The sequence below is a fragment of the Triticum aestivum genome, chromosome 6D, assembly GCF_018294505.1.
Source record: "Triticum aestivum cultivar Chinese Spring chromosome 6D, IWGSC CS RefSeq v2.1, whole genome shotgun sequence".
NCBI lineage: Eukaryota > Viridiplantae > Streptophyta > Magnoliopsida > Poales > Poaceae > Triticum > Triticum aestivum.
Genome location: NC_057811.1, coordinates 93741265 through 93754346, shown reverse-complemented (window position 1 = coordinate 93754346; position 13082 = coordinate 93741265). Strand labels below are relative to the sequence as shown.

At 42.4% G+C, this 13082-nt stretch overlaps 1 protein-coding gene across 1 annotated transcript; it reads left to right on the top strand.

Annotated features, from left to right (window-relative positions):
- The first annotated feature begins 8609 nt into the window (after positions 1-8609).
- On the top strand, positions 8610-12655 carry LOC123143797 (mitogen-activated protein kinase 3). The gene is made up of 3 exons (XM_044562789.1): positions 8610-8770; positions 9972-10400; positions 11709-12655. Exons 2-3 carry the CDS (start codon positions 9978-9980, stop codon positions 12393-12395), a joined length of 1110 nt encoding a protein of 369 aa, XP_044418724.1. The 5' UTR covers positions 8610-8770; positions 9972-9977; the 3' UTR covers positions 12396-12655.
- The last annotated feature ends 427 nt before the right edge of the window (positions 12656-13082 follow it).

Genomic DNA, 13082 nt, shown 5'->3' with positions numbered 1-13082 from the left:
CCGCAAGATTGAACCCAAAGCTGAGCACTTCTCCCATTGCAAGAAAGATCAATCTAGTAGGCCAAACTAAACCGATAATTCGAAGAGACTTGCAAAGATATCAAATCATGCATATAATAATTCAGAGAAGAACCAAATATTATTCATAGATAAACTTGATCATAAATCCACAATTCATCGAATCTCGGCAAACACACCGCAAAAGAATATTACATCGAATAGATCTCCAAGAACATCGAGGAGAACTTTGTATTGAGAATCAGAGAGAGAGAAGAAGCCATCTAGCTAATAACTATGGACCCAAAGGTCTGTGGTAAACTATTCACACATCATCGGAGAGGCTGTGTTGTTGATGTAGAAGCCCTCCGTGATCGATTCCCCCTCTGGCAGAGCGCCGGAAAAGGCCCCAAGATGGGATCTCACGGGTACAGAAGGTTGCGGCGGTGGAAAAGTGGTTTCGTGGCTCCCCTTGATGTTTTTAGGGTATAAGAGTATATATAGGCAAAAGAAGTACGCCGGTGGACCTCCGTGGGGCCCACGAGGGTGGGGGCGCGCCCTCCTGCCTCGTGGCCGCCTCGCGGAGTTCCAGACTTCAACTCCAAGTCTTCTGGATTGCTTTTGTTCCAAGAAAGATCATCGTGAAGGTTTCATTTCGTTTGGTATTCCTTTTCTGCAAAACACTGAAATAGGCAAAAAAACAGAAACTGGCACTGGGCCTTCTGTTAATAGGTTAGTCCCAAAAATAATATAAAAGAGCATATTAAAGCCCATTAAACATCCAAAATAGATAATATAATAGCATGGAACAATAAAAATTATAGATACGTTGGAGACGTATCAGCCACCTAAAGCCGCACCACCTCCGGGTGCCCGGGCCCCTTTACCCTGGGTGCCCGGACCCATCAGTTTGCCTGCGTGCATTTTGGGCATAATGACCCTTATACCCCTCTTTCCCTCATATTTCGTCCCTAGACTATATATACTCCTTCCCTAGCTCATTAGAGGGGATGGCAAAGTATTTGATAGACAAAGAGAGAGCTTTGCTCATCTTCCTCCTCTTGGAGATCTAGACCTCCTCGCGGAGAAGCTCCTCTCGGAGATCAAGCCCTCCTCTTGGAGAAGATCCTCTTGTGGATATCAAGGCCTCCTCTTGGAGAAGGATCCCCATCATAGGATCATCAAGACCTCTTTTCTCATAGGATTGGGATGAACTAGTTACCTCTTGTATCTTCTTGTGTTGGATTTGGACCTTTGTACCTCTCTTTGTGTGATTGGATCTAGCACATGTGTAATTGGATCAAGTCAATTTGAGTGTTCCTCTTGTTTTCCCCCTTTGTGTTCTTCTTGTTCTTGGGAATTTCCCCTCCAATTCATGAAAGATCTCCATTTAGGGATCCACCCTACAACACTCTAGCAACCCATCATCTACTTATTACTTCCCAATGCCTTACCCTAGGCCCAAATCATGGTGAAGTGTCATGTAGTCGACGTTCACATAACACCACTAGAGGAAAGACAACATACATCTAATCAAAATATCGAACGAATACCAAATTCACATGATTACTTATAACAAGACTTCTCCCATGTCCTTAGGAAGAAACGTAACTACTCACAAAGCATATTCATGTTCATAATCAGAGGAGTAATAAATATCATTAAGGATCTGAACATATGATCTTCCACCGAATAAACCAACTAGCATCAACCACAAGGAGTAATCAACACTACTAGCAACCCACAGGTACCAGTCTGAAGTTTTGAGACAAAGATCGGATACAAGAGATGAACTAGGGTTTGAGAGGAGATGGTGCTGGTGAAGATGTTGATGGATATTGATCCCCTCTCGATGAGAGGGTCGTTGGTGATGATGATGGCTTCGATTTCCCCCTCCGGGAGGGAAGTTTCCTCGGCAGAATGCTACTTCTTGAGCCTGCGTTGGTTTTTCCCTTGAAGAGGAAAGGGTGATGCAACAAAGTAGAGATAAGTATTTCCCTCAGTTTGAGAACCAAGGTATCAATCCAGTAGGAGACAACGCACAAATCACCATTACCTGCACAAACAATCAAACAACTTGCACCCAACGCGATAAAGGGGTTACCAATCCCTTCACAGTTACTTGCAAAAGTGAGATCTAATAGAGATAAATGAAACTAAACAAAAGATAAAGTAAATATTTTTGGTAGTTTTTTGGTTTATAGATCTGAAAATAAAAGATTGCAAAATAGTAGATCGGAAACTTATATGATGGAAAATAGTAGATCGGAAACTTATATGATGGAAAATAGACCCGGGGGCCATATGTTTCACTAGAGGCTTCTCTCAAGGTAGCAAATAATACAGTGGGTGAAAAAATTACTGTCGAGCAATTGATAGAAAAGCGCAAAGTTATGATGATATCTAAGGCAATGATTATGAAATATAGGCATCACATCCGTGTCAAGTAGACTGAAACGATTATGCATCTACTACTATTACTCCGCACATCGACTGACTCCTTCCTGCATCTAGAGTATTACGTTCATGAAGAACAGAATAACACATTAAGTAAGATGACATGATGTAGAGGAATAAACTCAAGCAATATGATGCAAACCCCATCTTTTTATCCTCGATGGCAACAATACAATACGTGCCTTGCTGCCCCTACTGTCACTGGGAAAGGACACTTCAAGATTGAACCCAAAGCCAAGCACTTCTCCCATTGCAAGAAAAACCAATCTAGTTGGCCAAACCAAACAGATAGTTCGAAGAGAATTACAAAGATACCAAATCATGCATAAAAGAATCCAGAGAAGATTCAAATAATATTCTTAGATAAGCTGATCATAAATCCACAATTCATCAGATCTTGACAAACACATCACAAAAGAAGATTACATCAGATAGATCTCCAATAACATCAAGGAGAACATGGTATTGAGATTCAAAGAGACAGAAGAAGCCATCTAGCTACTAGCTATGGACCCGTAGGTCTGAGGTAAACTACTCACGCTTCATCGGAAGGGCAATAGAGTTGATGTAGAAGCCCTCCGTGATCGATCCCCCTCCGGCAGGATGCCGAAAAATGCCCCTAGATGGGATCTCACGGGAACAGAAGGTTGCGGCGGTGGAAAAGTGTTTTCGTGGATGCTTCTGGTGGTTTGGGGATATATGTGAATATATAGGAGGAAGATCTAGGTTATGGGGTCACCGAGGGCCCACAAGGTAGGGGGCGCGCCCTCCACCCTTGTGGCCGCCTCGTGGCTCTTCTGACTTGCACTCTAAGTCTCCTGGGTGTCTTCTGGTCCAAGAAACATCGTCGCGAATGTTTTATTCCGTTTGGACTCCGTTTGGTATTCCTTTTCTGCGAAACTCAAAAACAAGGAAAAACCCAAAACTGGCACTAGGCTCTAGGTTAATAGGTTAGTCCCAAAAGTAATATAAAATAGCATATTAATGCATATAAAACATCCAAAACAGATAATATAATAGCATGGAACAATCAAAAATTATAGATACGTTGGACACGTATCAAGCATCCCCAAGCTTAATTCCTGCTCGTCCTCGAGTAGGTCAATGATAAAAACAGAATTTTTGATGTGGAATGCTACCTAACATATTTATCCATGTAATTTTTCTTTATTGTGGCATGAATGTTCAGATCCATAAGATTCAATACAAAAGCTTAATATTGACATAAAAACAATAATACTTCAAGCATACTAACAAGGCAATTATGTCTTCTCAAAATAACATGGCCAAAGAAAGCTTATCCCTACAAAATCATATAGTCAGCTATGCTCCATCTTTATCACACAAAATATTCAAATCATGCACAACACCGATGACAAGCCAAGCAATTGTTTCATACTTTTGATGTTCTCAAACTTTTTCAACTTTCACGCAATACATGAGCGTGAGCCATGGACATAACACTATATGTGGAATAGAATATGGTGGTTGTGGAGAAGACAAAAAGAAGGAGATAGTCTTACATCAACTAGGCGTATCAACGGGCTATGGAGATGTCCATCAATAGATGTCAATGTGAGTGAGTGGGGATTGCCATGCAACGGATGCACTAGAGCTATAAGTTTATGAAAGCTCAAAAAGAAACTAAGTGGGTGTGCATCCAACTCGCTTGCTCACGAAGACCTAGGGCAATTTGAGGAAGCCCATCATTGGAATATACAAGCCAAGTTCTATAATGAAAAATTCCCACTAGTATATGAAAGTGACAACATAGGAGACTCTCTATCATGAAGATCATGGTGCTACTTTGAAGCACAAGTGTGGTAAAAGGATAGTAACATTGCCCCTTCTTTCTTTTCTCTCATTTTCTTTATTTTGGGCCTTGTCTCTTTTTTGGCCTCTTTTTTTCGTCCGGAGTCTCGTCCCGACTTGTGGGGGAATCATAGTCTCCATCATCCTTTCCTCACATGGGACAATGCTCTAATAATGAAAAGCATCACACTTTTATTTACTTACAACTCAAGAATTACAACTCGATACTTAGAACAAAATATGACTCTATATGAATGCCTCCGGCGGTGTACCGGGATGTGCAATGACTCAAGAGTGACATGTATGAAAGAATTACGAAAGGTGGCTTTGCCACAAATATGATGTCAACTACATGATCATGCAAAGCAATATGACAATGATGGAACGTGTCATAATAAAATGGAACGGTGGAAAGTTGCATGGCAATATATGTCGGAATGGCTATGGAAATGGCATAATAGGTAGGTATGGTGGCTATTTTGAGGAAGGTATATGGTGGGTGTATGGTACCGGCGAAAGTTGCGCGGTACTAGAGAGGCTAGCAATGGTGGAAGGGTGAGAGTGCGTATAATCCATGGACTCAACATTAGTCACAGAGAACTCACATACTTATTGCAAAAATCTATTAGTTATCGAAACGAAGTACTACGCGCATGCTCCTAGGGGGATAGATTGGTAGGAAAAGATCACCGCTCGTCCCCGGCCGTCACTCATAAGGAAGACAATCAATAAATAAATCACGCTCCGACTTCATCACATAACGGTTCACCATACGTGCATGCTACAAGAATCACAAACTTTAACACAAGTATTTCTACAATGCACAATTACTCACTAGCATGACTCTAATATCACCATCTTTATATCTCAAAACAATCATATTTGGACTAAATTTAAAACCAAAGCAAATTACCATGTTGTTTATAGACTCTCAAAATAATATAAGTGAAGCATGAGAGTTCAATAATTTCTATAAAATAAAACCACTGCCGTGCTCTAAAAAGATATAAGTGAAGCACTAGAGCAAAATTGCCTAGCTCAAAAGATATAAGTGAAGCACATAAAGTATTCTAATAAATCAAGATTGATGTGTGTTCATCTCAAAAGGTGTGTACAACAAGTATGATTGTGGCAAACTAAAAAGCAAATACTCATATCATACAAGACGCTCCAAGCAAAACACATATCATGTGGTGAATAAAAATATAGCCTCAAGTAAAGTTACCGATAGACGAAGACGAAAGAGGGGATGCCTTCCGGGGCATCCCCAAGCTTAGGCTCTTGGTTGTCCTTGAATATTACCTTAGGGTGCCTTGGCCATCCCCAAGCTTAGGCTCTTGCCACTCCTTATTCCATAGTCCATCAAATCCTTACCTAAAAGTTGAAACTTCACAACACAAAACTCAACAGAAAATCTCATAAGCTCCGTTAGTATAAGAAAATAAATCATCACTTTTGGTACTGTTGTGAACTCATTCTTTATTTATATTGGTGTAATATCTACTATATTACAACTTATCTATGGTTCATACCCCCCGATACTACCCATAGATTCATCAAAATAAGCAAACAACACAAAGAAAACAGAATCTGTCAAAAACAGAACAGTCTGTAGCAATCGGAATACTTCAAATACTTCTGTAACTCCAAAAATTCTGAAAAATTAGGACAGCCTGGTAAATTTGTATACCAATCTTGTGCAAAAGAAATCAGATCAAAAGAACTCTTCTGTGAATTATGAAAATTATTTTCCTGGGCGTAAAAGTTTCTGTTTTTTAGTAAGATCAAATCAACTATCACCGTAAACCATCCCAATGGTCTTACTTGGCACAAACACTAATTAAAACCCAAAAACACATCTAACCAGAGGCTAGATGAATTATTTATTGAAAAACAGCAAGGATAAATATTGGGTTGTCTCCCAACAAGCGCTTTTCTTTAAAGCCTTTTAACTAGGCATTGATAATTTTGATGATGCTCACATGAAAGACAAGAATTGAAGCACAAAGAGAGCATCATATAGCACGTGACAAACACATCTAGGTCTAACATACTTCCTATGCATAGGCATTTTATAAGCAAACAAATTACCAAGGCAAGCAAAAACTAGCATATGCAAGGAAGAAGAAAGAGACGACAGCAGAATCATTTGAGACATATGAGTCATTTGGAATCATTTGAGACATGTGAACCATGCCTCATGGGCAAGATAACTAAAATTCCGTTCTTCGGAACAATGGAGTGAGCTAGAGACTAATTGAAAATAATACATACTGATGTATGCGGTCCAGAGGGGTATTAAATAGTGTAATGGATCTGAACATATGATTTCCCACCAAATAAACCAACTAGCATCAACTACAAGATGTAATCAACACTACTAGTCACCCACATGTACTAATCTGAGGTTTTGATACAAAGATTGAACACAAGAGATGAACTAGGGTTTGAGATGAAATTGTGTTGTTGAATATGTTGATGAAGATTGGTCTCCCAAGATGAGAGGGTTGTTGGTGATGACGATGGCTTCGATTTCCCTCTCCCGGAGGGAAGTTCCCCCGGCAGAATCGCTTCGCCGGAGGGAAAAAGTGCTCCTACCCAAGTTCCGCCTCGAGACGGCGGCGCTCTGTCCCGAAAGTCCTCTCCTGATTTTTTTAGGTCAAAAGACCTTATGTACCAGAAGATGGGCACCGGAGGTGGGCCAAGGCCCCCATTACCACGCGTGCCTGGTGCCTAGGGGGCACCTAGGTGGCCCCTGCTGGTATTTCTTTTCTCCAATATTTTTTATATATTCCAAAATAATTCTCCGTAAAATTTCAGCTCGTTTGGAGATGTGCAGAATAGGTATCTCTGACGTAGCTATTTCGGGTTCAGAATTCCAGCTGTCGGCATTCTCCCTCTTTGTGTAAACCTTGCATATTATGAAAGAAAAGGCATTAAAATTACTTGAAAAGGTGTTATAATGAATAAAAATAATATAAATAACAGTAGGAAAACATGATGCAAAATGAACGTATCATGTACCACAAAAGGGACATGTAATAAAGAGTCCATGAATTTGCAATCCGAAGAACCATGGCATGAATTTGTAATGCGGCATAACAGGGACGAAGATAGTTGGATGGATGTAAAACGACTTGAGAAAGAAGATGACCAAGCGAGCGAAAGGAAAAAATTATATGACACGATAGAAGAGTAGTGCAACGTGACAATGCAACCGATCAACCGAGGAAGAAGAAGGTAAACATAATCAATGGATGGAAATTCGATTGAAAAGAAGCATCAGTTGAGAACAAGAAGGACAAAACTTACAGAAAATGGACGGAGAAGAACGGTTGGACGAAGTATTAGTTCAAGTATATTGTGCCGTATTCATAGGATTCCTAGTTTTCATCTCTTCTACATCCAATGTCAGCCAAAAAAAAAATTCTGGATCACGATGCAAATGAACGGTTGCACAGGTGCGTGTCCGCGCGTATTTATGACCGAGCCAGCCATGTTTGCGTATCTTTAACTCTACTTGTTTACTTTCACAAACATGTCTTTGCTTTGCGCTTTCTACATTCTTATAAACTTGCATGTGCAGGGTGTTTGATAGATTGTTAGAAAAGGCTAAAATTGCCAAAAAAAATTAAAATTTGGAAAAAAGAGTCAAACTTTTGGCTTGGTAATAATTCATCCACCTCTAGACATACTGACCAATCTTACAGAATCCGTCATGAGACTAGCTCATCAGTGAAAACAGATCGCTAATCGGGTGAACGGTTCGTGAGATAAACCATCTGTACATCTGAATCTACGATGACATCAGCGTGCGGTGAAAGTTTTTTGCAAGATTTTGTGCATGCATGCATGTGCTCTCTTTTATGTAAACAAAATCCGGCAACACCGAAAGATCAAGGTGTACACGGTGCACCTTAAAATTTCCGCAACAAAAGCACACACATCGTGCACAAGTCGTGCCGGTGCGGTACCCAATCCATGGCGTTCATACCAAAGCCACACTGCCCGTACAATCCCTTGTACTCGAAGCGACCCCATCATGACTCACTCACTCACTCAACCCGCTCGTGAAACACATTCACGCACGCCTGTCGAACCGAGGCGTGCCGCCTGCCGCCACCGACCGCCACCGCCACGCGCACACGGGGACAACGGGACCAATCCCCTCCCTTCCATCCCACGGCAGGCGCCTCCCTCCTCCCCACCCCACCCCCACTCGTGCGCACGTGGCGCCGCCCCGCGCCGCATCGGACGGCCCGCCCGCGCCCATCCCGCGGACCGACGGCCACCGTGCCCTCCCCGCTCCCACGCGCCTCGCCGGGGACGGAGGAATATTCCTCGCCTCGTCCGCGCCCCCTCCCCCACCCGCATCCTCCTCCCTCCCCCAGCTGCAATTCACCTCCGAATTCGGTCGCCCATGGCGCCGCGGCTGCTCTGATCCTACCCACCTACCCCCTCCCTCCCCCCATCCTCTCCCGGCTGCTCTCCCTCCCCCTCTCATGTAAGTGAGCCTTCCTCCCCTCCTCCTCGCCCTTCTCTCCGCAATCCTTGTGCTGGGCCTGCACCGCCCGAGATCGGCGGGTTCTTGTCCGGACGGACTGCGCCGGTCTCCGTCCCGCGGAGATCGGCCGCCCCTGATCCCAGCAGCCCCAGCTGGCGAGCTCGGATTGCGCCGCCGAGCGCCTGCGTGCCTAGTCGAGTGTCCCGCCCAAATAATTCGATTCCCCGTACCGCCCGCCCGCTCGTGCTCCGGTGATGCATCGTGCCATGGTGCTCGCCGGGGTGCGCGATGACTGGACGGGGGCATTTCTGCGACCCGCTGGTAGGGTGGTAGGCTGCCCAGCGAATCATCTGGGCAGACGATCTGGCGCGACCGGGAGCTATGGTTTCTTGCAGGCCATCCGTCCGCCGGTCGCCGGGACTGCGGGTTCGGTTTGTGCGTTTAGCATTGAGGCTGATGAGAATGCGCGTGAGAGGTGGTAGTGAGTAGCATTGCATGGTGGTGATGCACAGATTGGCAGCGCTAGCGATCAAAGTTACCGTTTATAAGCTTATATAAATGGGCATTGAAGCTGATCAATTCAAGAGCTGGATTGGTCAGTGTCAATGTCCATTTATAAGCAAGTACAACTGCACTTAGATGACATGCGAACATGTACTGCTTATATATATAGTTCATTCACTGTTGCCGATTCTGATCAGAATTTATGAGCCTTGCAGCTCGTGGTGCATGGTACAGTTTAGGTTCAGTTCAGAATTCTTCTACTTGGAGTTCCACATAAACACTTACCAAAAAAGAAGAGTGGGTGTTCTATTGGCATCTGAGGTCATGTAAATTTATTACCAAAGCCTCTTGTAGCTGGAGATTTGTTTATTGTCCATGTCTCCTCATCAGCTTAAGCTTTTGGGTGAACTGGTTAGGCGCATGCAATTCAATATGGTATTAGAGTCAAGGGGTCTCGAGTTCAATACTTGGCCAACATACTAACAATAAATATACAGCAGCCTAGATCGATCCCAGGTCTAAGGTCTGGAGGCTAGGAAAGTGTTCAAAGATGGGGACATTGTTACAACTTGTATTTTATAATGAGTCTGTCTTATTTTTCACATTTGAAATTTGGTGATTGTGTAAGCTAAGAGAAACTAAATTTGCTTCTAATACTGTTATTTATGGTATACTAAGTTATGTTTTGTTTTGTTAGTCGAAAATGGCAATGCTGGTGGATCCTCCGAATGGCATGGGAAACCAAGGGAAGCACTACTACTCAATGTGGCAAACCTTGTTTGAGATTGACACCAAGTATGTGCCTATCAAGCCCATTGGCCGAGGAGCTTATGGAATAGTTTGCTCATCCATAAACCGTGAGACAAACGAGAAAGTAGCGATAAAGAAGATACATAATGTATTCGACAACCGTGTGGATGCACTAAGGACCTTGCGGGAGCTGAAACTCCTCCGGCATCTCCGCCATGAGAATGTTATTTCTTTGAAGGATATAATGATGCCTGTACAAAGGAGGAGCTTTAAGGATGTGTACTTGGTTTATGAGCTCATGGATACTGACCTGCATCAGATAATCAAATCGCCTCAGGGGCTTTCCAACGACCACTGCCAATATTTTCTTTTTCAGGTAATGCTCGGATCACACCTTTTCCATCGCTCTTCGACATTTAATTATTTAATAGTAGTGAGTATGTATCTTCTCCTTATTACTTTCACTACCTGCACCATTTGTGATAATACATCTTATATCTGCATGTGTAGTACACTACCCATTCTTATATTCGCAAGGTCACTCTAATTTTCATCAAGGATGGTACCTTAGTCTGTACAAAATTAATTGGTCGCTGCAATACACACTGTTGGGTGTCTTTGTCGATTCGAACTTGAAATACACACACTTTTGTAAACACTTAAATGTTAGTTAATCCGACCATGAACTTCTTTTCACATTTTTACACAAGATTCTTGAAGTTTGTGCCAGCTCGAATGAAAACTGTGAAACCTAGGTAAAATCGGGAACAGTAGTGCAACTTGGCATATCGGTGTCATCCTGTGTGATCTGGTCAGTTTCACATGTTCCTTCACTCAATGGGTTTTGAAAGAACTGGCAATAACTGGCCACTTATCTTCGTTTCAAAGCCCAGGTTGCAGCCCTTTAGATTGACAGCTGGACAGAAGGTATCTTCTAGTAACTTTAGAGTGGAAGGCAGCTTCACTCTGTAGCTATATAGACAACTTCAAATTGGATGGCATGGAATATATTGTTGGGTTTTTCACCTTTTCTACTTCCCTTTGGTATTTTTTTAATCGTTAGACACAATAGCATAGTTCATATGCGATATGTGAATTTTCCTTTCCTGAAAGTCACATCAACCTGTACTCTCACATTCACATTGCGAGGCATTGTCTTGCTGCTTCATGAAATAAATAAAAAAGACCAACACAGGCTCATGTCCAGTGCAACCTAAAACTAGCACCTTCTGTTTAGATGTTTCTAATTACAAATTATTTTGTTAACATAGTAACAGCCAGACCTACCAATCCAGCTGATATATTGAATATGACTACTTGGACTTCACTTTCTCGCTTGTCAGACCACCGCATCCAATGAATTGGGGCTTTCTGATTTTTTTTAATAAAATGACATTCTTTTTAGAGTTTCAGCTTTTATGTACATACATTAAACTAAAAAAGTATCTCTACCACTACATGAAGTATAAGCATGCATTCTAACAGAACTACATGTCTCTACGTAAAGGCATTCATTCTAAAGAAGTATAAGCATTCATTCTACACAAGTATACTGATGAATTTTCAATTTATGTTACCCTTGTGCTTCATTTAACCTGTTATTGTAAGCTCTTTTGAATTCTTTTTTATTCTTCCTATCTACATTTTCTGTTGATGATTTAAGATGTTGTTATTTTGATTGCAGTTGCTTCGAGGACTGAAATACCTCCATTCAGCAGAGATACTCCACAGAGACCTAAAACCTGGGAACCTACTGGTGAATGCAAACTGTGATCTGAAGATATGTGATTTTGGTCTTGCACGTACAAACAGTAGTAAAGGCCAGTTTATGACTGAATACGTCGTCACCCGCTGGTATAGGGCTCCTGAATTGCTGCTTTGCTGTGACAACTACGGCACTTCCATCGATGTTTGGTCTGTTGGCTGCATCTTTGCTGAGCTACTTGGCCGCAAGCCTATTTTTCCTGGGACAGAGTGCCTGAATCAGCTAAAACTGATAGTCAATGTTCTTGGCACCATGAGCGAGTCTGACCTGGAGTTCATCGACAACCCGAAGGCTCGCAGATATATCAAGACCCTTCCCTACACTCCCGGTGTTCCACTCGCAAGCATGTACCCACATGCACATCCTCTAGCCATCGATCTATTACAGAAGATGCTCATCTTCGATCCTACCAAAAGGATCAGTGTTACCCAGGCCCTTGAGCACCCTTACATGTCTCCTCTGTATGACCCAAGTGCAAACCCTCCCGCACAAGTGCCCATCGATCTCGACATAGATGAGAACATCAGCTCAGAGATGATCAGGGAAATGATGTGGCAGGAGATGCTTCACTACCATCCTGAAGCCGCAGCTGCAGTAAACATGTGATGATGTTCTTGCAGTGCCCCGGGAAGAACCCGGCAGGCTCACTACTTTTTTCCTCGAAAAGACTACTGCGATTATCGCACCTATTAAGTAACCACGACGTGCAGTGTGGAGAGCTATCTCCGTGTAAATATGCAGTGCGATAAGAACCGCATGGATAGTTCTTGTTATGGACCACTATTCGGTGTATGTATACTGTTGTGTTGTTGTATGAGCTCATGAAAGAACTGTTGAAGCGAATTCAGTAAGTTGTTGATTTGTGATGGCCCTCCTGTGTTTGTTGTTGCAGTTGTTGGTATTTGAGGCAGACCTGCTGTTATTCTCTTGTGTTTATTACCAGTATTAGTACGACCTATGTAATATTATTCTTACCTTTTAACCGCCACCAAGATAATATCTGCAAATATTGCACTGGTAAAAATACATGCTGTTATCCTTCGTGATATTTGAAGTGTACTTGCTGTTAAATTCTATTGAGCTCAGACTCAACTAGGACTTTTTTTTTAATAGTTCGGATTGCTTACCACATGTGTTACGTGGTCAAATTCAACTAGGACCTTTAATCACTGCAAGATAAGAATTAAGGTGCCTTCTGACTCTGCAGTCTGAAGGTAAATCCTCGAAAACAGAAATACTCGCCTGAATTTTGAAAGCACATACTTGTGCATGTACAAGAATGAACCCAGAAGC